We start from the raw sequence: 27077 nt of genomic DNA, 5'->3' as shown, positions 1-27077 counted from the left end.
ACCCCTAGCACACCAAAGTGGGTGAGCACATAGGATGGAGCTAAGAGCTGGGTAAGCACTGCCTCCTGGTGTGGAGAGAGCCTCCACGGTGACAGGGCTCAGCCTGGCACTGCCCTGGGGCTCCACAGGCACACATGTCTGCAGATGTAGACCTGTCCAGCCGACCTGGCACCCAAGGAGCCAGTCAGACCTGGGTAGCAGCAGGGCTGTCTGTCAGTCGGCCTGAGGCCCTCAACTCAGGCAGGCCCTGACATGCTAAGCGCCATCCCACTCATCCTGTCTCGCCTGAAAAGTCTCCACAATCCCCTTCTCCAAGGCTCAAACACAAGGCAATCCTGGCTGTCCAGTTGGCTGCATGAAAGCTGAGGTGTCCCAAGCCATTGCGCCACACACTCTGTCAACTATGCAGCCCAGGCCCGGTGGGGCACACAGAATGTGCTGATCATGTGGACACAGGGTGGACCTCAGGCCAGTCACCCCCGACTCTCAAGACTCTGCAGGACACTCATGCCCCCACTTCCAGGTCATCTAGTCAGTGATAACAGCCACACACCGGGTCCTGCCACAGGGTCTGTACACACTCCTGTTGGCTAGAGATGCCTCCTGCAATTCCTTCCATCACCCACGCTTACTTTCCTTACCTGGCTGCAGACCCAGTGTTTGGGTCTCACACCCGTGCTAGAGCTGCCCTCCCTCATTCCGCCCAGCCTTCCCCAGCCCCTTCCCTGCCCATAGCAGCAGTGGCATCAGAACCCATCGGCCTGGCTATGGTGTACCTTGGTAAGGTCTTCAGACCCACTGGGCTGCCCGGTGGCCAGCAGGGGCGAAGGGCGCAGCAGGGTATCGGGTAGTAGCTCCAAGCGCGGGCGCTTGCTCTCCGTGAATTCTATGTCAGGCTTGCCCAGCTCAGGCAAGAAGGTGCGAGACTCAGGGCGCAGGTGGAGCTCCTGAGATCTGTGGGAGGCCAGGGACACACATCACACAGGAGAGAAAGGCTCAGGACCAAGACTCCAGGTGTCCACCTAGCCAGGTTCTCGTGAGAAGCCATGTTAGAAGGTCCCTCTGTCTTCCCTCACAGGAGGGGACATCGTTCTGACTCACGAGGCTTGTGACTGTCTAGCCTGAACAACTCAATGTAGCACGAAGACCCCACAGACCCTCTTAAGGTGATGAGGAACGCAAAACCTAAGACCCACCCCACTGCTACAGATGAAACAGACAAACCCCTGGGGACTCCAAGGCACAGGCCTGAGAAGCACTACAGGAATCATTCATGCAAAGAACAGCACACTCGACACTATTCCTTCTCACCTTCCCTGGGCAGACATCACTAGCTGATCACGGCACTCCTGCTGTTAAACCTAGTCTAGCCAGCAGGAGGAGAGCTATGAGCCTTCTGCCTCTTGACCACTCTCCCCTACCCTGAGTAGATGGGCATAGTTGCCTCCTCTACCTGCCAAGTCCACGGCCCCTGCTCCTGGGAGACCACAGCCCCGCCACGGCCCTGAGACGCCACCATGAGGAAGGGCTGACAGCTGAACCCCTACAGCTTTACCCATAAAAAAAACTCTTGGTATCTCCCTGAGAGACATTACAACCTAGACAAGGAGACACAACTTCTCCTCACCTTTCACTGCCAGGCTGGAACTCAGACAGCAGCGAGGGCCGCCTCCTCTGTGGCTGGATGATGGAGCCGGGCGACAGGTGCGAGGCGTAGTCACGAGGGTGGTGTTGGTACTCAAGCAGCCCCACGTCCTGCAGGAGAAAGGGAATAGTGAGCAAGTGCAGGTGCAGAGGCAGCTTCCTTGCCACCCTGCAGCAAGAGGCCCACATGAACTCGCAGCGACAACTGCCACAGCAATGCTCCCACCATGCTCTGAGCCCTGTCCAGCCACAAGGTACTGCTGGGGTACCTCTTAATTAGAGGAGCGTCCATAACCCACAATGCTAGACGCCACATCGCCATACAAGGCCTCACTGGGACCTGTGGTGTTCCTGATAGCCCTATTCTGCAGCTCGTGCAACTTAACCTGGAGGAGGGGGTTAAGTCCCTCTAAGGCCACAGGCTGGTCAGATTACAAATCCCATTTCTATCCCTACCCACACCATCCAGCTGCAGGTTTAAAGAAAGGACCACACAAGAAAGGACCACACAGAGAAGAGTGGGTCACTTATCCCAGGCCTGCCTACTGACACAGTGCTAGGAACTGCCCTGGCAGGGGACTGGTGAGCACGGAGTGGCCCTAAGAGCAGAAACGCACCAGCCTTGGGGGGGTAGGGGGGGAGGGGGCGCCAGACATCCTTGTGACAGGTCTCCCTGTGGGAGCCAGGCTCAGGCACTAAGGGGAGGGAAAGATTGCATAGCCAGTGCAGATAGGGTAGGATGACGGATGGCCCGGTAAGCCCAGGTCTCAGGCAAGCAGCTGCTCAGGAGCCCCGCCTACCATGAGAAAAAAATACCTAGCGTGTACCGTATGGGGCGGGGGAGAGGCAGGCTACACCCTCCCCCCTTGGAGCAGTGACATGATTTCAATGGTGTGACCGCACCTGGATCGCCATGGTCCATGGAGGAGGCCTCAACCATGGCCTACCCTCGCAGCAAAAGTGCTGGAGAGTCAACACAGTTGACAAATTCCCCCAACCTTGAGGTCTCAACCCAGTGCCAGGCTCCCTTGCTGTTCATTAGCGTCTTCCATCTTAACCTGGATCCCACAATCCCTACATAAAGCCTTCCCACATTCCTCACAAGGGCCAAGATCATCTTATCACTGTGGGAAAATGAAGAAAGGGGGGAGGGCAGACAGCGAGTGTGCACACCATCTCTAATAAGAAAAACAAGACATGCTTCCGTCTTGTACCAGGCCAATCTGTTGTATCGCCCAGACACTTGGTTACACTCCCCGGCGATCGATTAGTGATGTCTGACTCAGACATGGTTACAGACAGTGTGGACATGGTTAACCTAGCTTTCCTTTGGCATATTTTCTTCTCTTTTCTTGGTTCTTTTTGTTTGTTTTAGATTTTATTTTAATTATGTGTCTGTGTGCATATGCCCTTGAGTGCAGTGTCCACAAAAGCCAAAGATAACACTGGCTCTCCTGGAGCTGGACTTCAAAGCAGTTGTGAACTGCTGGATCTGGGTGCTGAAACCAAGTCAGATCCTGTGAAAGAGCAGGATAGGCTCTTAACTGCTGAGCTGGGGCATCTCTCCAGCCCCTGGCTTTATGTTTGGTTTTTTTGTTTGTTTGTTTGTGTTTTTTTTTTTTTTTTAGGATTTACTTATTTATTAAGTATGCAGTGTTTTGCTTGCATGTACACCTGCACACCAGATCTCATTATAGATGGCTGTGAGCCACCATGTGGTTTCTGGGAATCGAACTCAGAACTTTTGGAAGAGCAGGCAGTGCTTTTAACCTCTGAGGCACCTCTCCAGCCCAGCCTTGTGTCTTAAAGCAGTTCTTACTGCAAAGAATCAATGGCACCAGTCAGGTGAGCTGAGGACACGGAAGCAGCTGGGATCCTGCCCCCAGCGGGTGGGCAACTGGAAAACTTCAGAGAGCAAACTTCAAGGGAAGGATCTGGCAGGAAAGACTCATGCAAAAGACCCGGAAGGACAACCCTGCAGGACAGGCCCCAAGGAAGGACAAGGCTGCAAGGACAACCCTACAAGGAGGACTTCAAGGGGGAAGGAGCCCATACTCAGGTCACCACAGCCATGCCCTCTGCGCAAGCTCAGTAATGTGACCCCCCCCCCAAGGCAGCCGGCCACACAAGGACAAGATCATGGGTGGTCAGAACATCAGGAGAATGACAGGCCGAGAGAGCTAGAACAGTTCCTCCAGGTCACATAGCAAGGGCAGCATGGGCTCGGCTGCCACTCTGCAGGGCAACAGGACAGCCACAGATCACAGGCTCCACGCCTACCCTACAGATGATTACGGCAGGCCTGACTCGGGAGTGGAGGCCCACCCCACGCCCTGTATATTTCCACAGCAAACAGACCAAGTGGGGAGCCAAGAAGCACAGTCCAGAACAAGCCTAGGAAGTAGAGAACCCCACAAGATCATATGGAGGGAGAGTTCAGGCGACTCTGTGAACCCCAGGTTCGTAGGTCACTCAGGGCACTGGGCTCACATTCCATCAGAGCTTCACCCCGGGACTTCCGCTCAGCCTGGAGTACTGCGCATCCAGACACCATGCACCTGGCCGGTGCTCCTGTTGGGTCCCAGCTCCACTGTCAATGTCTGGCTCTCCACTTAAATATGGCCTCCCCCTAGCTTACTGTTCCCCAAGAGAATGTCAGCTCCCCAACATGAGAGGGCTTCTCCGCCTTCACAGCTCCGTTCGGAGGCTCTGAACCAGCATTTGTTGAACAAATGAATGAATGAGTTAATGAGCGGATGAGTGAGTAGATACGTTAATGACTGAGAGAGTGAAAGCTAAATGAACAGGTTGATGACCCTAAGGCAATGCTGTGGCATGTGCAGGTGCTACCGGGCCCCTCAATGCGCCCACATACCCAGGACATCAGCCCCAACCAGCATCCGGTCCCACTATACAAGGGCAGGCTGAGCCCTGTGTGGGAGAACAGAGCTTGTGACCAACTGGACGACAGCCCACAGGTCTATCCCATAGCCAAGAGTCAGCCAGCTAGGCCCAAGGCCAAGGCTGGGGACGGCCAACTTTGTCAGGCGTCCCTGGCACACACCTTGCCAGGCACTGACCCGCGGGTACGTGGCTCTTGTACCCAACTGCCAAAAACATGGAAGCCGGGGGGTGGGGGGGAAGAAACTACAGGATCTGAACAGCAAAGCACATGACCCCTGGGTGACAGGAGGGGACTAACAATCTGATGGTAGAGGCAGGGGGTCCCTACTGTCGCATCACACAGAGGTAACAGCTTGTGGCCCAAGCCATTTTATAAACACCTCACTTGACTGAGTGAGCAGGAAGAGCCTCTTTCTTGGGAAGACAGCCTGCTAAACTGTGTATAAGTGACCCGGGACCCAAACAGCATGTTCCCCAGGCCCAGGACACCACAGACCCGACTGGTCACTGCACCAGGGATGGGATACAGGCCTCGCTATGCCTCCATTTCTCCTCTTCTCTGCCCTCTTTGCCAAGACAGAAGTGTTGTTAAAGGAGAGCATAACCTTTTTCCTGGATGTGCTCTACCCACCCCTGGGCCACAGGAAAGGGATGGGGTAGAGTGAGGGTGGGGGTTGTGGAAGGGGTTAACGTGAGGAAGGGCTTTGGGGAAGGCTAGGGAAATAAGTGAAGGTGAGGAGGCCGAGAGAGAGAAAGGGGTGCAGAAAGGACGGGGCTGGTGGAGAGGTCTGAGGGAGAGAGAGAGAAGGGCTGTGGGGACATGGTCACGGGAAGGCTGGGAAAGACCAGGGGCTCCTGATCACAGACCTTCACCAAGCCATCACAGAAAAGCGGCGAAGCCTGGATATCCACCAGGAGAGATACCCACCATGGGTGGACCCCAGGGATCAGCAGAGGCCTGCTTGGTGGCCCAGCAAGGGCTGGAGGCCAAAGAGCAAGCAGGTCTCCCTAGAAAGGAGTACGCGGGTCCCACCAGGGAACGGACATGCTCCAACATGTAGCTATCTCATCAGGCCACACGCACCCCAGAGGGGTTAGTAAAGTAACCACTGGGTCTGGTCCAGAGGCATCCTGCGTCACCAATGGCCCCGCAGGAGAGTGGGAGGTGCCTAGGGTCAGCCAGTGACCCTAAATGCTTCCAAGAGGACACAAATGGGGCAAAGAGCAGGAAGGCAGGTAGGAGGGCGGGGGCTGCAGCAGCCAGAGGACTCCCTGAGGCCGGGCCCACACACAGAGAGGATGAGCAATCCAATCCGAATGGAGGAGGACAAGGAGGAAGCCACAGGCATCTGCCTGTGGAACCAGGATGGAGGTGGGGTAGGGAAGGGGAAGCAGGGTCCCTCCAGGAAATGGCTTTAACAATACCAAGCTATGGTGGCAGCAAACAGCCACATACAGACATGCACAGCATCTTTGTGGGTGCTCGCATCGCTGTCACCACCACCCCACTCTACAGGTGACAGAACTGAGAGGCCGGCCTTGCTGCTGGTGCTGGCTCTGACCCAGTACCTTAGACAGCAGGTGGCCACTGAGTGGTGGCATAAAGGCTGGGGTCTACGGAGTGTAGGACCCGAACACTGCCATGGCTGCCCCCAGGGTCACGGTTAGGGCTCGTCTCCTCCCCGCAGCCCTCAGCTTCTTTACCCAAGGACCTGCCACCCTGAGGACGCTGAGTACCACACAGGAAACACCATTCAATGCAGCTGGCCCTGCCCCTAAGCCCTCAGTTCTAGGGGAGCCACTGTACCTGGAACCTTGAGGCCAGGCCCTGGGGCTCATGGGAAAGTATACCTGACTCACAAGCACAAAGCAGAGACACATCCCACACAAATACAGCTCTGTCATGGAAATGGACCACACCATGCAAGATAGATAGACATGTGCCTGCGCTTGCGCCTACACACACACACACACACACACACACACACACACACACGGACTCCCAGCCAGCTGTGACTGCCACGTCTCACATCACACCCACATCTAGAGACACAGTATACAACAGGCACACAATAAAGGCCCAGCCTCTGGCTTGCTCTACGGTAAGAAGTGAGCAGGAAACAGGACCTTGGCAGGGGCAGACACTGCTCTGGGCCTCAGAGTCTTACAGCCAAACAGACACCAAGACCTTGAGAGCTAAGAAGAAGTGGGCTGTGACCTCAGTCTCCCTCCCCAAAACCACCCCAGTCCCAAACAGAGCAGAGATCTGAGTCTGGCTGTGAAAGGAGTGTACACTGTAGGTGCTCCACTGTGCATGCCAACCCTGCTGACTATTAAGACACAGGCAGAGTGTCCACTCAGCCTAGGCCCGGCTCCACCTCCCGACGCTAAAATAAAGACCTGCTATGTAGCCCAGCCTAGTCTCCAAACCACAATCCTCCTGTCTCCTCCTCCACAATGCTGAGATTTTAGGCCTGCGTCACCACACCTGGCTGCCACCAGTGTCCCCACCACGACCAGAGCAACATGGCTTCAGAAGGCACACTAGAGTAGCAGAGGTGGCACTGGGCAGACATGCCCCTTACCGTGTGGGGCCGGGCTATCTGCACCGGGTAGGAGATGCCATGGGGTGGGTAGCGGGGCTCAGCAGCCCGCCACGTCTGTGCCACAGGCTGCGTGGATCCTGACATGGTGGTACAGTCCAGGTGGGCTTTGGAGCCCAATATACTTTTGACCAGGGGTAGGACTAAGGGCTGGTCTCAGTCATCTGCTGGCAGGCGACCTCGTCACAGGTGCCTGTGGAGAAAAGAGAGAAAACAAACTGAGCCGGAAGCAGCTAGTCCATAGCCACAGCGGCCTAGTCCTTCCTCCTGGCCGAGCCTCCTCCCACTCACAGCCCAAAGCCACAACACTTTGTCTACCCTCCACAAGCCATCTCCCTACTAGCCGGGGCCTCAGCAGGCAGGCCTAGGAGCCTCCAAGTGGACACCATATCCACAGCCGTGCAATTGCTCCCGCACCCACCAAGGTCAGCCAGCTCACTCCACGGCTGGGACTTTCCAGATCTCCAGAGCAAAGTTCTTCAAAAGCCCCTGGCAGCTCTGGCTCACAGCTGCTGGGCCTATCCCCAGGTTGTGCGCTAGTGGAGCGGTGCACAGCAGTGACCCACTAGAGGTCACAGGGGTGACCTAGGCTGAGCAAGGCTGCCTGGCTGCTCTGTTGTTTTGATGTGGGAAGGATAAACAGGAGGTTGCCCTGGTGCCACCAGGAGTCAGGGAACTGGATGCTGAGGACCACACTAGGGACCAGACACAAGCTTTCTGAACAGAAGGACACCAAACTGGGCCAGGATGGATAAAGGCTACCTTCCAGGAAGGAGCCTCCATGGCTAATACAGAAAGAGCTATGATAACAGCCCAGTGGGCCCAAAAATAGGAACCTAGAGGCTACAGGAGCCAGGGGGCCCCCAATGGGAAAGCTGAGACCTTGCTATCTTTCTTTGCAAGCCATTCACATAAAACCCTATTCCCCTTCACACTGCACCCAGAGCTGAGGCTGACGCTGTATCCCAAGCTGTCAGGGATGAGGAGGAGACTGGCCAGGCCCCCAGCGCCCTATAATTTCATCCTGACCTTTCCTCTCAGGCTAACTGGTAACAACTGTCCTCTAAGCAGCAGATGGCCTACGTCAGCCAGTGACAGGTCTTATGGAGAGAATTGAAGCAAGGAAGGAGAAGATTAGACATCCAAAAAAACACCATGAGGTCCTGCGACCACCCACCCCTTAGTCAATCTATGCACCACTCACTCCCTACCCAACCTACCAGTGTGCACTTGACATTCCAACCCAGGCCTCAAGAAGGGTCATGTGACCCAGGCATGGCCAATCAGCAATTGGACTGTCGGGAGGGGCAGGCAGTGACTGCCTGAGGGGTGAGCAGGTAACAAGCTGAGAACCCAGCAGAAGACAGCTGTCCCTGAGTGCCCTGGGCAGGCGTGGCTTTGCTCTTGACTCTGTTACTTGCTACCAAGAACTCTGGCTCACACCGACTTCCTGCCACCAAAATGAGTCACGTGGCACGCACAAACACAAGAGTGCATGGAGGCCAACATGGCAGCTGTCCTGTGCCTGCGGCAAGCTGCTGCCTTGGGAGGGGCAGGGGTAAACAGGTCTACACCACAGCTCTTGCCTGGCTTCAGAGACAACAGCACCACGGATGCGACCCCACCCCCAAAGTTGACTGTCCCGTGTTACATGGTCTGGCACTGTGCACACCATGCAAGGCCTCAAAACCACTATTTGATTTGGGGATACACAGGAAGGCTGGGAGGTGGAAATGTAGGGCCTCTCCAGGTGGACCTCTGGGGAACCTCACACCTCTGCCTAGCCTGGCTGGCATCCACCCAAGATTCACAGGGCATCCCCTGGAAGCACAGGAGCTGCATCGTCCGTATCACCCACCCCCCACCAACTCCGTTCCAGTGTCCCAAAATGTGCAGGGTGGCCCCAAAGCCAGAGACTCTATGACCCCAACCTCCGTCAGCTTATCCAACATACTTTTCACCTCTTCAACCCTCAGCCTTATTTGGTGCCAGCTTGAAAAACAAACACAAACTAGAGAAACAATTTGGCAGGTCCTCAAAACTTGAATACAGAATTACCAGGGATCCACAATCCCACTCCTAGCAGGCCACCAAAAATTCAAACAAAGAGTGGACAGGTGTGTGTGTGTGTGTGTGTGTGTGTGTGTGTGTGTGTGTGTGTGTGTGTGTGTGTGTGTGTGTTGTGTTCAGAACAGCCCCATTCCCAACAATCATAAGGCAGAAACACTCACCAGCATGGCCTGCCCGTTCAATGAGAGTGCTATTTAGACAAAAAAAAAGGGGGGGGGGGGAGGTTGGGGGGATACTGACTGACATAGACCAGATGACTTAAAGGATGTCACACTGAGGAGCCAGACACTTAAGACTATAGAGTGTGTGACCAACTCATACAAATGTTCACAAGGTGCACAGCCCAGGTCAGAAAGGAAAAGGGTTGGATACCCAGGTCCCAGAGGGAGGCACAACAGTCTTGGAAGCAGCAGTGAGAGCAAGAAGGCAGAGAGCATCGCCACAGCCAAGAGCCCAGAGGTGAGCCTAGATGTGCTGTCTGAGAATGCCACTGAAACAGACGGGAGGAGGTCACTCCAGGCCCCAAAGACCATGGTGGATTCAAACAGGCTCTGGTCCAGGAGCGATGGGGAGCTCCAGAAAATGGTTGGGGGCCATACAGCGTCAGTGTTTTGCCATGGGTACCACAGCTGGTGAACCACTATAAACGCCCAAGCTAGAGACAGACTGTGGGATGGGGCGATAGCAACTGGGAAGGGAAGTGAGCAGATGGCAGAGCATCGGGTGGGAGGCAGACAGAAGCCTTACAAGCTCGCAGTGGTGGGGGGACATCGTCACACACCTCACAGTGTGGAGAGCGGCTGCAGCCCGGGGACAGCAGGGTCCTGGCTGCACAGCCTGCCAAGAGAAATCTGTCTAGGTAGCGCCAAGGGGAGGAGCCTGGAAGGCAGCAGGCTCTCAGGAAGGCAATCTCGACAAGGCAGCCTCTGTGGAACAGTGGCATCTTACATTGCAGGGTGAACCTGGGACATACGCTGCTACAGTCACAGCCTCTGGCGGGGACATCCTCCACGGCCATTCCTGTGCATCAAACACCTTAGACACGCATGCCCCACTCCTTCTCCTCACAGCCCTGGCATAGCTGGTGTTCAGCAAAGGACTGTCTGTGCCCAGCAGACATGGGCCAGCCCCAGTGATGGACGGGCACACCTGTGTCCCTGCCCCCTGGCAGCAACCTCCTTCTGGGACTGCAAGCAAGTATGTGGCATTTGGGGACACAGCCAGTGGCCTGGCTCAGACACAGGAGGTGGAATAATAGGACACAGCTGGAGAGCATGGAGAGACTGGGGTGACAGCCCTGAGACATGCTGTGTGCAGCACTAGCCTACAGGTTCCCAGAAACACAGCATGGGGACAGGGTGGCGGGGGCTCCCCGGAGGACAGGGGACGTGTGTGTGGCAGGCAGAGACCAGAGCTCACATCCACCATGGGGCCCGGAGTCCCTGTGGAGGCTTCAGAACCCAGACTACCACGTTCCCTGGACAGGGGACCCTAGGAGGGCAGGGTATAGACCAGTTCCCACAAACACCAAGAGCCTTGTGGACAGGAACTGGCCTCCCATTCCACCTGACAGATCTGCCTCCCTGCTCCTGTGTTTCTGGGGGAGCCAGAAGCAACCAGACACACCATATTGCCACAGAACCAAGTCTGCCCTCTGGTGATGTCTTCTCTGGAGCTTTCTGGGGTTCCTGGGCGAACCTAGGCACTGGGTACCCCACATCATCTCCCCACCACACAGGGATCCTCTACCCCAGTCCCAGCGCCCTGGGATCCAGCACATGGACAAAGAAATGGAGACTGAAGGCCAAGTCACAGTCTCTTGGTCACTGAGTAGAAATGATGCCAAGTGCCACCCAATCCTGGAGAAGTCCCCTTTCAACCGGGCCACTTACACTACCATCCCGAATGGCCGGAACAAGGCCAGAGACCAACTCTACCGCTTACGCTGCTGTGCAACCTTGGGCTGGGTACAGACTTCTCTGTGCTTTAGGTGGAAGGTTTCACGGGCAAGTTATGCATGAAAAGGTGCAAGCCAGTCTTTACCTTTCGAAAGGCACTGTTCCAGGGGAAAGGCTCAAACCCTTCCAGCTCCCACACGGCCCTCGAAGGCTCCCCTGTAGCAGTGAGTCCCCATCATGAGCCCTGTTCATGGTGTATGATGTGGCTGAAGGCTGTGCGCCTGTCAACCAAACACACGTGAACCATTCAACAGATGGGGAAACCAGATCACAGAGAGAGGCTGTCCTCTGCCCAGGATCATACAACATCTATGGGCCTTGACCACCTAGGCACTGAAGAACTGTGACAAAGTGTGGGCCACAGGCTCTAGTCCCAGCTTAGCCACATTGGTGTGCCCTAGGCTGCATCCAGCCACTGGCTCTTGCCAAGATAGGCAGAGTCACTTCATCCTCATGGCTTTCCTTGCACTTTGTTTGTGTGTGTGTGTGTGTGTGTGTGTGTGTGTGTGTGTGTGTGTGTGTGTGTACATACGCATGCGCTCACAGATGTCAAAGGTCAAGTTTGGGTGTCACCACTCAGGAGCCAACCACCTTATCTTTTGAGACAGATCTCTCACCGGGATCTGGAGTTCCCTGAGGTACTAGGCAGCCTGTCTCTGCCTCCCCAGAGCTGGGATTACCAGCACATGCCTGGCTCTTCTTTGTGGAGTCTAGGGATGGAACTTGGGTTCGTACGCTTGCCTGGCAAGCACTCTACTGACTAAAGCATCTCCGCAGCTGGTGATCTTTGGCCACGCAGTTCTCTGGTCCTGACACCAGGTCCTGCCCAATCCACATCAGCTCCTTGTCCTCATGCCCCAGGCACCCTGCGCAGCCTTGGGCTTCCACAAAGCCTTGTCCATCTCGCCATCTCCACAAGCACTCTGCTCACAGAGAGGACAGATCAGGAAACAGGCTAGGGTAGAGATGGGGAAGCGGTGACACTAGCTGGGTGGCCCTGAAGCACTCTGCTTACTCCAGGTCCTGGTACAACTGACTGGCAGAGAAGCAGCAGGTCACCAGCCAAAGCCACTAGGGAAGGGCAGCAGGGACCGCCTGAGATTCAGGTCCTCACAGGCTGGGCAGCCAGGCTTAGGTCCTTCTTCTCCCTCTGCACAAGAGACTCAGAGCCCAGGAGACAGAGAAGACAGAGAAACAAAGAGCTTCAGCTACAGCAGGAAAGCTGGGAGGTGAGGGGTGTGAGGGAGGGGGTCTCAGGGTGGACCATCACAAGGTGAGGGTTCTAAACATCAGCTGCACGCTAAGAAATCAGTCAACCTTCCCAGCATGCAATTCAAAACATTGACATATCAGTGTGGGCAGACATGCACACATGCATGCATGCATGCATGCATATACGCACGCACGCACACTCATGCCTTGATGGGATTCCTATAGGCTGCAGAGACTCCACACCCAGCACAGAGAGCCTTAAGGCCCCCTCTCCAACCCACCTCACCCCACAAAACCTGAGGCTGGCTGGGCCTGTCCAACAGTGCCTTGCCATTTTGCTGGGCTGCAACCCACCAGCTCACCACACAGGGGGCCTGAAGGACATCAGAAGGGCCTAGGGTGGGTGGAGCCTGTCAGGACATCTGGTTTTCATGCAAGCCATGAGACCCCGCAACCCAGACAGGGCCAGAGCCCCATTTGTCCACCTATCCACCTAACCACACATTTGGCCACCGGGCTAGAACTGCACAGCCACTGGGGTACTTGAGGAGGAATCCGGGAGAGATCACTCACGGCCTGAAGGGAATAGCCACATATAGATGAGGACCAGTGTTTCCACAGCCAAAAGTAGCTGGTCACTAGCTGCCCAGCTGGAGGACCCCTGCAGTGCAGTTCTCTGCCCCAGCTTGCACAGGGCTGGCCACAGCACCACCTACCCAAGCCTCCCTGCCAGCCAGGAGAGAGAGACCTGTGGCCACCTGGACACGCAACCAGGGGGACAGATGGAACACAGACATACAGTCACCAGTGATGGCCTAGCCACTCATCAATGACCAATGAGAGACCTGGGGTTAGGCAGCCAATGAAGACCTGGAGGCCCTGTGGCTAGGTCTAGGTGGGTCCTAGCCCAGAGGGGATCCCAGAGTGGACAGAACCAGATCACCAAGGACCCAGCGGAAAAGGCCTAAACAGGAGACAAAAGAGAAGCCACCAAGGCACTGCAGCACGCAAGCCAGGCAAGATTATGAACAGCACAGACCCAAGGGCTGCGCTGGAACGCAGTAAGTGGCTGAGAGGGCACACAGAGCCCAAATATCCCGGGCAAAGCTGAAAAGCTAGCTCCACTTAGGGACATCTCTCAATGTGGTCTCTGAACAAAGGTGACTGACTACCCAGTAAACCAGCCTGCTGCTCAAATACAAAGGTGGCCCAGGGACCCAAGACAGACTTGCCTGTGCCTTCAGATAGCCAGTTCTGGAAACCTCTAACAGCACCCCGCATGACAGCAATGCTAGGCCGAGAGCCCTGATGACAGGGTGAGTAGCTGGCCCACTTGCCCACTGAGCCATCCAGGAGCCTCCTTTACTCCAATGAGACACACTAGCTGGTCAATGTCAGGCCAGTCCGGGGTCTACACCCCGGGGGTAGCCAGAGGTGGGTCCAGCCTCCTCTGAGCAAGCTATCCCCAGTGCTCCTGGCAGCCTGGCCATAGCGCCCTACAGTTAGCCCCAGCCCAAGAAGCAGGCCTCGAATTCACCATGTGGCTAAAGATGACCTTGAACTTCTGATCCTCTGGCCCCCAGCCTCCCAAATGCTGGGATCACAGGTGGATGTCACATCACCGGGCACCTGCGATGACTCTGCTAGCATGTCGGGAGCAGCCAGCTCTCCCACCCGAGGCTGGTAAGTGCAGAGAGAACACCACGCGCGCCTGGATCCAATTGTCTGAAGCTCTCTGTTTGTACTAAGCACGGGAAGGAATGGAACCAGGGTCTTCCCACTGTCGCGGGGAGACCCAGGTGAGTTGTACCCTGAGACCCAACTTCTAAATCCCCGCGGCCCAGATCTCCAGCCTCCAGGCCCCTCTTCCACGCAGAGTAGAGTGAGGAGGAAGCGGTCAAATGAGCAAGTGTCTGGGACGAGGGCGCAGCAGACCTCTCCTCCAGGAGCCAAAGCAGGCGTGCCCGACTCCTCTCCTTGCTACTGGTGGCTCCAACATGGGCACAGGCCTCGCAGACAGTGCTGGCTCCTCACAGTTCTTGAAGCTCTGGGTCAGTCCTTGGCGGCAGACACACTCCAGGGCCTGGCAGTAACTGAAGCCTCCATGCGGGTTCTGCAGGAACCCGGTGGTGGCCTCTCTGCAAAAGAGAGCCTGACCGTGGATGAGGAGCCCAGAGCTGAGAAACAGGCCAAGAGGACCCTGGAGGATGGGCCATACACCTGCCCTCACCATACTCTGCCTCTACCACGATGGGAGCTCCGTTTCCTACAAGATAAAAAGGGGCCAGCCAGGCACAGTGGTGCACATCTTTAATCTCAGGACTAGGAGGCAGAGGCTGGTGGGTATCTGTGAGTTCAAGGCCAGCATGGTCTACATAGCAAGCTCCGGGCGCCCCCAGAGACCCTGGTGGGACGGGCAAGACAGCCTACAGGGTGTCCTCTTCCCTAGGCCTCTCTGCTTTTGTTCTCCATCTGTGTACCTGGGACAGCTCCATGTCTTATAGTGGAGGAAGAGACCCTTCCCACAAGATAAAACTACTTCCATCCCAGGGCCTGAGTGGTCACCATGGTGACAGACCAATGTGAACAGCTCCTGCCACCTCGGTGGCCAGCCCTGTGTCTGCCTCTCAAGCTCTGCTGGCGCCCTATCCAGTCATCTCACAGTCTGGCCCGAGATCCCAGCTGACCACACTGTATAGGTGCAGAGAGAGGTATCAAGGGTCTGAGCAACGTGTCCAAGGTCACACAGCAGGCAGGTGGCCAGCCCAGGTGAGCCTATTCAAGAAGGGGGTTCCAGGTCCAGACTGTCCTAAACTGCTGTCAAACCACAAGTAGGTACTTTAAACACACACACACACACACACACACACACACACACACACACACACACACAGAATTGGATTCTCCCACAGCTATGGAGGCCTGGCTGGCTGTTCCCAGGGTTCTAGGGCAGGTTGTGCTGCCGAGTACTGCCTCCATCCTGAGATTCTCCCTTGATTATAATGGAGTGTTCAGGGAACGGGGCCACCCAGGAAACCCTGGGGGATCCTTTCTGCAGTAACCCTACAAAGACCTGATTTCCAAATGCTGTCACGGGATCTGGGGTACCCAGACCTTTGTTCACTCCACTGAGTTAGGCCAGTCTCCTCTGAGGCTCCCACAAGCCCACAACTAGGCCCTCTAGGGTCACCATTGAGCTGGGGAGGGCAGAGCATGCAGCCACATGCAGGGACACCTAGGGGCACGGTCTTGGCCCAGAGGCCCCTCTGGTTGGCAGGAAGCCAGGGTCTCACGCCCAAGGCTTTTGGGAGAGGCCAGCTCAATGACTCATCCAGCTCACAGGCCAAGAGGCTGGGGGGTGGGGGGTGGGGGGTGGCTTAGGGAGAGGAGAGAAAAATGCAAAGCCAAGGGCCCAGCTGGGACCTGTGTGTTGCTGTATAGATGGGAAAATATCACACACACACACATACACACACACAGAAGGGGAGGGGAGACGGCAAACAAGAGCACAGGGTGGGGGTGGGAGGGGACATTAACCTTGACCTTGAAGAGTTCAGGGTAGCACGGTCATGGTAACCAGCACGTCAGCCTTTCCTAGCCTGCTGGCCCCCACACTGCCCATCAGCCAGGCCCTTGGCTGAAAGGGCCTACCATGACATCACAGGCGGGGGAACTGTACTGGGAGCCAGGAGGAGGCTGGACCAGGGGACAAAGGGCGCATTGTCAAACACAACTGGAGGCAAGGGGCGGATCTTCTGCGTGCCTGGCTCAGAGTAGCTGCAGAACCCACCCCCAGTCTTCCAGAGGGCAGGCAGCCTGGGCAGTGTCTGCACCAAGGAGAAAGCTCTGCCTGGGAAGCGGGCCTCCCAGAGGAGCTCAGGGCCTACCCTAAGCCAAGGATAAGAACACAGCCTTCTGGGGAGGAAGCAGGGTAATCCGCTAAGCACTAAGAATCACCCTCAAGGCAGACAGACACAGATTCCATTCAGCCCTTCATGCTGTGTGCCTGCTGTGTGTCCCTCACATCAGGGAGCTGCTGACCCTCTCTGAGCCTTACAGGGCAGGGTGATTCTGAGCTCAGCTGAGGTCTGCAAATGCCCAAAGTTTCTCAAGGTAAAGCTGGCTGTCAGCACCCATACCTCAGGCAAAGAGCCCTATTTCCTTGATCCCGAGCCCACCCCCATGACTTCTCCCAGGAGCTGGGCTCCCAGCAAACACAAAAGTATGTTCCAGTCTCCCAGAGTGCCACCACAGGTACATCGGGCCCAGCCACTCAGTCTCAGCAGAGAGGATCTTGTCTCTAGACAAGAGGCATACACAAACACACACAACATACATACATACATACATACATACATACATACATACATACACACATACATACACACATACATACACAACCCTACACATATACATACCCATACTCATACTACACACACACACACACACACACACACACACACACACACACACACACACACACGCCACTCCAAGCTGACAGCCTAGACACAGGCCTAGGGTAACAGCCCTGGACACTAAGTCAGTCAATTCCCAAGAAGCCATCTGAGGATGTTACAGGCACAGCTGAGGAAATTGTTGTCAGGACCCAAACATCCGTGACCCCCCAAGCTCCTACACTGACACCCAGAAGCCAAGTGATGGCATCAGATGGCGAAGAATTTGAGAGGTGATGAGGTCATGGGAAGGGCCAGTGTCCCTGCAACTGAAGCCACCCATGGGCAGCTGCCTGAACCCCTCTGCCAAGTGAGTCTGCAGCTGAAACAGAACAGCCCTGCCGAGGTGGCACCTTACCTGACCCCCACCACTTAGCACTTTGGTGGTGGACTAACTGCTTCCAGAACTGAGAAGAGCGAGCTGTAGTTCAGAAGGCCCAGCCCATGGACACAGAGCTCAGAGGGTCTCAGGGAGCTAGGCAGAACAGAGATACCAGGAAGTCCCAGATGGGGACAAACGCACAGGACCAGGAAAGCGCAGAGTGGCATGGGCATCTCAGCCACTCAAGGGGCCGCGGGCACCCGGGGGGGGGGGGGGGGGGCCAGAGCATCTCAGACAAGGCAGGTGCCGCAGGTTCAAATGGACCACAGCTGAGGTCTCCAAGGGACAGCAGGCCACAAGGCTCAGGAGGCTAGAGAGCTCTCCATTCACCCCTACCCGCACCGCACCACCCCACCTCTCCAGGCTCTGCCCAAGGAGGTAAAGGACCCTAAGCTATGGCTTCTGTCTGCCCCAGAATAAGCCTGCACCGCTCCACAGGATGGCTGCCAGCGTTTTGACTGTGAAGCGTCTCCTGTGTCTGAACACTTGGTCCCCAGGCACTTGCGCCTTAAGAGCATGGCGCCTGGCTGGAGGAAGTAGGTCACTGGGGATGGGCCTAGAGGTTTTCCAGGTAGGCACTACTTCCTTCCTGTCTGCTTTCAGTTTTCTGAAGGTGGATGTGATGTGGCTGGCCATCTCAGTTTCCCCACCATCAGGGACTAAAACCACTAAACTGTGAGCCAAGACAACCCTCCCTTTCCTGACCTGCTTCTCACCGGGACATTTGGTCCTATTTACAGAAGCAATAAAGAAGATGGTGGGATTCTCCCAGAGCCCAGCCCTGCAGGGTGCTGGGGAGACTGTACAAGTCTCAGGTTCACTTTATCAACCTGACACTAGCCCATGTCACCTGCGAAGAGAGAACCCCAACTGAGAAAACATCCCCATCAAACTGGCCTGTAGACAAGTCTGTGGGCATTTTCTGCTGTTAGAGGGCGGTGCCAACCCTGGGCAGGTCATCCTGAGTTGTAAAGGAAAGCGGACTGAGCAGCGAGCCATCTAGAGCAAGGCAGTAAACAGTGTTCCTTCATGACCTCTGCTTCAGTTCCTGCTTTTAGGTTCCTGCTTTTAGGTTCCTGCCTCCTTCTTGGACTGTAACATGGGGCTATGAGAGCCAAATTGGTTGTAATGATTTACAATAGCACTAGAAACCCTACCGAAGACAGAACCTCCTGGGTATTGAGAGCTCAAGCTCAGTAGTGTGCCTGTTTCAGAGGTGGCCTTGTGTGCGCTCTGCCCAAGCCCCAGAGGAGTTTCCACCTAGAACCAGCAGCTCCTGAGAGACACCACTCATACCTATGGCCAACCATGCCAATGACAGAGCAGATGAACCATGGAGACCATGACAGTGACAGAGCAGATGAACCACAGAGACCATGCCAATGACAGAGCAGATAGACCATAGAGACCACGCCAATGACAGAGTAGATGGACCACGGAGACGTCAATGACAGCAAACAAACCACGGAAACCACACCAATAACAGCAGATGAACCACGGAGACCATGCCAATAAGCGTAGATGGACAACAGAGAACATGACAATGACATAGCAGATAGACCACAGAGACCATAGCAATGATAGAGTAGATGAACCACAGAGACCACGCCAATGAGAGTAGATGGACCACGGAGACCACATTAATGACAGAAGATGAACCACGGAGATCATGCCAATGAGAGTAGATGGACCACGGAGACATCAATGACAGAAGATGAACCACGGAGACCATACCAATGTGAGTAGATGGACCACGGAGACCACGCCAAAAGAGTAGACGAACCACGGAGACCATGCCAATGACAGCAGATGAACCACTGAGACCACGCCAATGAGAGAGTAGATGAACCACAGAGACCATGCCAAAGACAAGGTAGATGGACCACAGAGACCACACCAATGACAGGGTAGATGGACCACGAGACTATGTCAACAGAGTAGGTGGACCACGGAGACAACGCCAACGACAGAGTAGATGGACCATGGAGACCATGCCAACAGAGTAGATGAACTACGGAGACCACGCCAATGAGAGTAGATGGACCACGGAGATGATGCCAATGACAGAGTAAACTATGGAGACCACGTCAATGACAGAGTAGATGGACCACGGAGACCATGCCAACAACAGAGTAGTTGGACCACACCAAGGACAGAGCTGGCAAACCATGAAGACCATGCCAATGACAGAGCTGGTGGACCATGAAGACCACACCAACAACAGAGCAGGCAACATATGGTGGTCACACCAACAACAACGCAGGTGAGCCCTGAAGATTATGCCAATGACAGAATAAGCAAACCATGGTGACCAGGCAACTAGTGAGAACTAAGAAGAGCTCACCACTGATAGAACAGACAAACCATGACAATCACACCAACAACGATGGGAGGTGAACCATGTGACCATGCTGGCCTCAAAGCGAGGCCATCACAGTGATCACACCGATGAACAGGTGGACCACACAGCAGCCCTCCACACTATCTGAGGACAACAAGATAGAGTGTGAAAAACACTCAGCTTATGGACAGCAAGATGGTTGGGTAGGTTAAGGGTCTCCACAACCCAGCTTGACAACCTGCATTCTATTCTCCAGGACAGCAATGGTGGAAGTAGCAAATCAACGCCCCCCCCAAAATGATGTAATAAAATTTTGTTGTTGGTTTTGTTTTTTTAAGACAGTTTCTCTGTATAATGTAATAGCCCTGGCTGTCCTGGAACTCACTCTATAAACCAGGCTGGCCTCAAACTCAGAGATCCGCCTGCCTCTGCCATCCCAATCCTGGGATTAAAGGCATCTGCCACCATGCATGGCTAAGTACAATAAAAGCTTTTTAACAAGCGCTCGGTTCAGATGACTCCTGACCTAATGGTCACACAAAGCCCCTCCAAGTGTTGACCGTTCATCCCATCCTACAAATGAGGAGACCAAAGCTCTGAGGGCTGAGTTAAATCACCCAACCTGCATGGCAGATCAAGGAACAAACTTGGGCTGCCCAGTCCTGGGAGCCATGCCCTTCTCTTCACATTACACTGCAAAATCGAGAGAAACTTGCACTGCAAGTGCCATGGTCTCATTGTTCTCCACAGAGATGCCCCAATGGCATGTGCTTGAACCACCCACCAGAGTTCAATTTAATCAAGGTCAGAGCCATGTCTGCATATAAGTGTGCATGCATGTGTGTGTGTGCGTGTGTGTGTGTGTGTGTGTGTGTGTGTGTGTGTGTGTGTGTGTGTGTGTGTAAGCCTGCATGCATACAAGCACTCTCACACTGCAGGCTCAGTGACCACCAGCTGGGCACTGCCCCTCCACCCAATAGCCAGCCTCGCTCTGGGCTTCTGTGTAGGCTTCTCAGAAGCAAGGGCATTATCACTACTCCCCGCAGGACAGAAGAGAGGCAGTCGCCACTCAGCCAGCACCCTCCAAGAAGACAGGCCTCAGAACAGTAGGGGCCCTTCCTGAGGAACTGAAGAGGCCCAGGCCAACTGATAGTGGGCATCTGGCACGGTGGCCTAGACAAGAGAGGAACCCCTCAGCTGACTGCTGTTAGCCAGACAAGGGAGGTCCTGAGCCAGCAGCATCAGCATCCGGTGTCATTTACAAACACAGAGCATTGCCACCCTCAGCAGGAACTTAGGTCCACCCACCCTGGCCCAACCCCAAGGCCACTCTGGGCAGTGTCAAGGACCCTGGTTCTAGGGGAAATGGGACAACAGGCTTGCAGGGGAGGTCAGGTTGAGGCCTGTCCCATCCCAGGGCTCAAGTCCCTGCAGAGCGAGAGGGGCGTGGGGAGATGCTGCTGAGTCCTGAACACCACCCAACACCATACCCTCTTAGGGCTCCCATAGCTCCCTCAAGGCACACCTGAAGGCCAGGGAGTTCCAGGGCTTGACCAAGGTCATATAGCCACCAAGGCTCAGGCTATACCTTAAACCTCAGTCTGACCCCCACAACTTCATTAACACTGTCACTCCAAGATGGCACCTTCCCCACCCTTGGTTCAGGTGAGGCCACTGTTGTCATCATCATCGCCCCCAAGCAACCACAACCCTAGTCAGTACTACAAACCCACCCTGTGCCAGAAAACCATGTCACCAGGTCCTTTAAACCACATGCCTTGATTGAATGACAACCAGTGTCTGAGGCAAATGAACCTTCTGGAGCCCCCACACCAGGCTGAGCTTGGGGGTCCCTGAGATCTGCAGCCCAGCTGCCCCCAATAGGCCTAGCACCAGGCCTGGAGGAGTCCCTCCCCCGCCCTGGGCTTGCTGTCGCAGGCTGCTATGAGCTCGGGAAGCCTTTCCAACTTTCCAGTGTTTACCCCTCTCTCGCTGCCAAGGCCCTGGGCAAGCCTGGGCCGGTGGCCCTCATTTCAAACCAGACAGGGCACTGAGCCAAGCTCCACTTCAGTGGGGAGGGCAGGCTGGGCCCACGATGCCTGCACCTGGCTCCCCCCAAGCCCAAGCTCCCAGGTCCCCAGGCCCTGATCCCATGCAGCCCACAGTCAGCAAGAAAGCCTCTGTCCCACATCCCAAGCTTACACAGTTCTAGTCTCCCACCACCTAGCACTGGGTGGGCGTGCTCAAGGCAGGCTCCGGAAGGGGGCACAGTGTCTATACCACACATCTCCTCCCAGGGCCACCAGCCAGCACCCAGTGCCTCTTCTGGATTATCAACGCTTTCTCCTGATAAACTAATGCCCCATGCACAGGACCCTGAGATCCATGCCCACCCTGCCTTCCCATCCTGGATGCCTCCCCATCCACCCAGCTGGCTCACAGGGGCCCCCAGAAACCAGGGCCACTGTATCTCAAGCAGGGCAGGAGCACGTTTCAAGCAACTCCAGTGGTCCCCGGGCACTGCCCCTTGTCCACATCCTGCAAATCACAGCCCTCTAATCTGGTACCATCCCCGCATCTGGGGATGCCGGCACCCGGGCCAGGCAACTTCTCTTACCAGTGCATGGCCAGCAACAGCTTGAGTGGGCTTCACACAACTTGCAGGAACTCTCCCACGCGGCAAGCGAGGGCCGGTGGCATGCCAGCCCAGGTCAGCATGCCCTGTCCCCGAGGCCAGACCCACAGGCATCTAGGGGCCAGCCCTTGGCCAGCGACAGGGCCATCCTCCTTCCAGACCAAGCGGGCAAGGGGCGGCCCCACATGGCGGCCGCACCCCTTCCCGCGAGACTTGGGCTCCCACCGCAGCTGGGGAGGCCCTGGTAGGAACCAGCAGCCTGCCAGGCCCCTAGACTTCTGTCCTAATGCTCCCCAAAATCAGGGCACCGGAGATGTGTCGGGGATACCCTGCAGGGTGGTGTGACCCACTGTGGGCCACCACCAAGACGCAGGCCCAGCTCTGCGTCCGCCACCCAGGCCTATAAACACGGAATTACATAAGTCCACTCTTGTTCCAGAGCCAAAAGTACGGAGCTGCTAGCAGCCTTGGCAGTCGGGACTAATTCCTCATCGCCATGGTAACCCTGGCGGGCTTCCAGCCACTGGGGCTCAACACTGCGAGGCCTTTTTATAGCTTTCGAGAAGCCCTCTCCCTCCTTACTGCTGGCAGGGGGACCAGCGCCAGCCACGTCCCCTCCTTTAACCATTTCCTCCCAGCCAGCCTGACCGTCCTCCGGTCCTGCAGGGCCAGATGGCCAGAGGAAAACGCTCCCGGTTCTTCCCGTCCTTCCGATCTCAACTAAAGGAAACAGGGCCTGGGGCTCAGGGACCGGGTCATCTTGGTGACAGGCCCAGAAAAAGACAGAGCCAAGCACACACAGGGGCCAGAAGAGATGGCCGGATGCTTGATGCTTGGGCAGGCGTCAGCACTGGCTGTGACTTGCTGGGTGACTCATCTCAAGCCCGACCTCCTCTGGGTGCGGGCTGTGCATCTTCTCAGGGCAGGCTGGCTCTGCAGCTGTGAGGCTCTGGGCAGCAGCTCTGTGGTGTTAGGACAGCGGTTCTCAACCTTCCTAATGCTGAGATCCCTCAATACAGTTCCTCAACCATAAAATGATCTTCCCCACTACCTCCTAACTGTAATTTTGCTGCTATCATGAACTGTAACATAAATATCTATTTTCTGGTAGTCTTAGGTGACCCCGTGAAAGGGCCAGTTGCCCTGCACCAGTAGAGAACCACTGTTGTCAGTCAGGGAAAGCCTCAGGGTGGGTCTCAAATGGCCTCCACTTCCTTCCCTTGGTCCCAGCAGCACCCAGGAGTCAGGCCAAAAGTATGTTCCCAAAAGGGACCCTGCATGATGCAAGGTTCCCCCCAGCAGGAAGCCCAGGTCATGCAGACAGCCTCTAGCTAGGCCACATGTTGGGGCCACACCAGGAATGAGGAGGAGGGAAGGAGGGGAGGAAGGGACAAGGCCTCCAGCAGGTGCTTCACTTGGAGCCACACTCCCGCCATCACCCATCTCAAGACACCCACAATGATGCCAAGCAGAGTGCCCGGGGCACAGCCATCCCTAGAGCATGACAGAAAGGAGACCCACTTTCCACTATGAGCCCAGGAGGAAACTTTGTGACCCCAAGAAAGCAATCCCTGTGATGTCTGTCCCTCAAGAAGGACTTTCAGAGGCTTCTGTAGACCCGCCCCTCCCCCTCGTACCGGCAAAGGTGGAATGCCCACCCTGCAGCCATCTTTTATAGGCAGGGGAAACTGAGGCATTAATTAAATAGTGGGGTAACTAAAGGTCATCTTTTCAGCCAAGATGCAAGCCACTGCCCTCCTCTCCTGGCTCTCACTCTTCACCAGGCCATAACCACACCATCCAAATGCCACCAGGAAGCTGTGTAGGCCAGCAGCTGGGACAGGGATATCACCCATTTTCTGCCCTGCATCTGTACCAGCAGAGGCTACAGGAGAACCTTGTCTTCCACAAGGTTACCCTGAAACCTACATGCACAGTTCTCAAACCCCACTGGGTCAGATCACAGTCATTCAGCCATGTCCCTTTCCGAGGTCATGCCCGCTGCTCTGTCTTCTCCTAAGATATCAGGCAGCTCAGTGTTTATTAAGTGACTTAATGATGCCAATGTATCACCAAAAAGCAGAAGCAGCTACAGGCAGAGCCTTCCAGACAGCATTAATCGTCAAAACCAGGCTCAGGGGCACAGTGAAGCCGCGTGTGGTCTGCAGCGCAAAGGCACCGTCATCTTGGGCTGGCTGCACCACCAGCCAACATCTACAACACGCCATTCCCAGGAACCTGGCTTCTGAGTGCAGTTCCAGTGGTAGGAAAAGTTGGTAAAGGTGGTCTAGACCAGGTTAGAGGCTGAAATCAAGTCAATAGAGGCCAAAGAGGAGACTGGACACAGAGCGACTTGCCTGTGGCTTCTGACAGGGACAGCCAAGAGCAACCTCAGAGGATCACGGCCAGCTCAGCATACAGCTTACTCTCTAAAGCAAGCTGCTTCCTGGCGGGGGGGGGGGGGGGGGGTACGGGGGCAGCAGTGAGACAAGGAACAAAAGATCAAGAACTGCCTGGGCCACCTCTTCCACCTCCTCTCTGCAAGCCTGTGGCTCCTACCCAGTGCACAGTGGCCATGCAAGCCTCAGTTTCCCCATCTGCAAAAACACTCTAAGACATTCTATGGCTACATCGCAACACAGTGAAGTATAGCCACACAGTGAAAAGAAATGCAGTATTCAGGGGTCTCAGAGAAGAGCTCCCCAAAGCCACACAAGAAACAAGACACATAACAAGGTCCCATCTGAGAATCTATCCAGGGACAGGCTAGCCACACAGCCTGGGGCCTGAGACAACAGCAACCAGCCCTATAGGGCACAGGGTGACAAACAGTTCGTAACTAGACAGAGGTGGCCAAGCACAATTCTGGGTGCTCAGAACTGACACACTCACTGGTCACCCACTGAAAATGTTTCATTTCACTAGATGTGGTGCTACATGCATATAATCGTAGCTAAAGCATGCCGGGGGGGGGGGGGGGGGGAGAGATAGCAATGCTGAGGCAGGAGGATTCCACAAGTTTTGAGGCCAGCCTAGGATACAGTGAGTGGTGTTTAAGGGCAGCCTAGGATACAGAATCAGACTCTATCTCAAAGGGAGGAAAATTAAAGGTTAATCTCACCCAACATGTTGCCAACCATGATCTCAACACTTGGGGAGGCTGAGGCAGGAGGAATGCTTTGAGTTCAGGCCAATTTGAGCTCTGTAGTTAAGTTTCAGGCCAATTTCAGATACACAGTAAAACCTGGTCTTAAAAAAACAAGTTGGGCTGGAGAGAAGGCTCAGAGGTTAAGAGCACTGATTGTTCTTCCAGAAATCCTGAGTTCAATTCCCAGCAACCACATGGCAGCTCACAACCATCTATAATGAGATCTGATGCCCTCTTCTGACCTGCAGGTGTACATGCAGGCAGAGCACTGTATATATAATAAATTAATTAATTAAAAATAACAACAACAACAAAAGTTAATGTCATAAATCTCCTGAATGAAAACCAAGTAATAGAGGTGTGGACAGTGACGCACCAAAGCAAGACACGCTCCCTCCACAAGACTCCTGGGCCTCAGGCCTGGCACTGCCAGATAGTCAAGAGATGTGTTGAGCCCCTACTCTGTACATGGAGCAGTGTGCATGCACATGGCGGCAGTCACAGACTCAAACATACGTGGGGTGAAAATAAAGCCCACAGGCATCCTCGCCCGTGTGGCTGCCATGACAGGCGAGCAGCTACTGGGGGATTCAGGACGAGAGCTAAAGGAGGCCAGAAATCCAAAGCTAAGGTGTGGAGGGCCATGCTCCTTCCTAAAGTGTGTAAAGGGCCCTCATGGCCCTCGGTCCTGGTGTCCTTCAACTGTGGCAGCATCAGCCACCTCTACCTCCAGCTCACGGACTCTCCCAGGAATCTCAGAGCACTCGCCACTGTGTCCATGTCCATCTTGATACAGGGTGGTCCGCCAGGACCTTCTAGCCAACGATCACATCTCATGACTCAACTGAGCAGCACAATCCAGGCTTTCAGTGGGCTATGTTGCGGCCGTCTCCCCCTACCCCACCCCCACCCCAGTCCTGGGCCCAAGGGAACCAGCAAGTGCACCATGACCAAGCCAAATGTCAGCCACAGGCCCACATTACTGACCACTGCCTGTCAGAACTGAGGAGACAGACCATGGAGCCCAAAGCCCTACCAAAGAGGAACGAGGCAGCCAGCTCTGCCCTAAGAGGGAGGGGTATCCTCGACCCTGCCCCCTGCTCCAGGCACAGGAGACTTCCCACACCACATTAAGAGTAACCCTCCGCCCACTGGCCATAGCACAGCAGGACCAAAGATGGGGTATACTGCTCTATGCCCAAGGGGACACCCCCTCCAGCAGAGCTAACAGCCACTTACACCTCCCCCAGCAGCGGCCACAGCTAGAGCCAGGGAAGGCAGTAGCCACTGCCCAGGGTCCTGAAAACCTACACCCAGGCAGCGGAGAGATGAGGCACCCAACAGTCCCAACAAGGACTTGACCAGGCAAGGACATCACATCCCCAAAATGCCAGGTACTGGATTGCAGGCTACACAGGTTCAATGATACCTCACGACATTCCTGACGGCACAGCTATCCCCATGTCACAGATGGAGAAACCGAGTTAGTGTACAAAAGATAGCTCTGCCCCTGGAGCAAAAACGGAACTTCAGTCACTAGCCACCGGATCACTGTCCCTCGGTATGCCCCGAGCCCCACTGCACCTGAAGGATCATTCTGAGAGGAAGGACTGCAGCCTTGGGCCCTGACCTTCTCAAACAGCATGTGCAGAGGTGTCAAACATGACTTCCCAGACTTGGAACTTTCTAGAAGGTTCCATGAAACATTTGCCTAGATCACAGGGGG

General features: G+C 55.3%; 1 protein-coding gene across 20 annotated transcripts in view; it reads right to left on the bottom strand.

The window, feature by feature from the left end:
• NCOR2 (nuclear receptor corepressor 2) overlaps positions 1–27077 on the bottom strand; it is a 164550-nt gene that overhangs the window by 102958 nt on the left and 34515 nt on the right. For all 20 annotated transcript variants that reach the window (XM_084762969.1, XM_084762956.1, XM_084762975.1 and 17 more), the window contains exons 2-4: positions 7134–7344; positions 1628–1755; positions 777–954 (exon numbers count right to left, since the gene is read on the bottom strand). In XM_084762969.1, the coding sequence (XP_084619095.1) occupies positions 777–954; positions 1628–1755; positions 7134–7238 (411 nt within the window). In that variant the 5' untranslated portion in view covers positions 7239–7344. The remainder of the gene's footprint in view (positions 1–776; positions 955–1627; positions 1756–7133; positions 7345–27077) is intronic.

This window comes from Acomys minous (assembly GCF_964271855.1).
Source record: "Acomys minous genome assembly, chromosome: 16".
Classification (NCBI taxonomy): Eukaryota; Metazoa; Chordata; class Mammalia; order Rodentia; family Muridae; genus Acomys; species Acomys minous.
The sequence above is the reverse complement of the archived record's forward strand: the minus strand, read 5'-3'. Positions and strand labels throughout refer to the sequence as shown.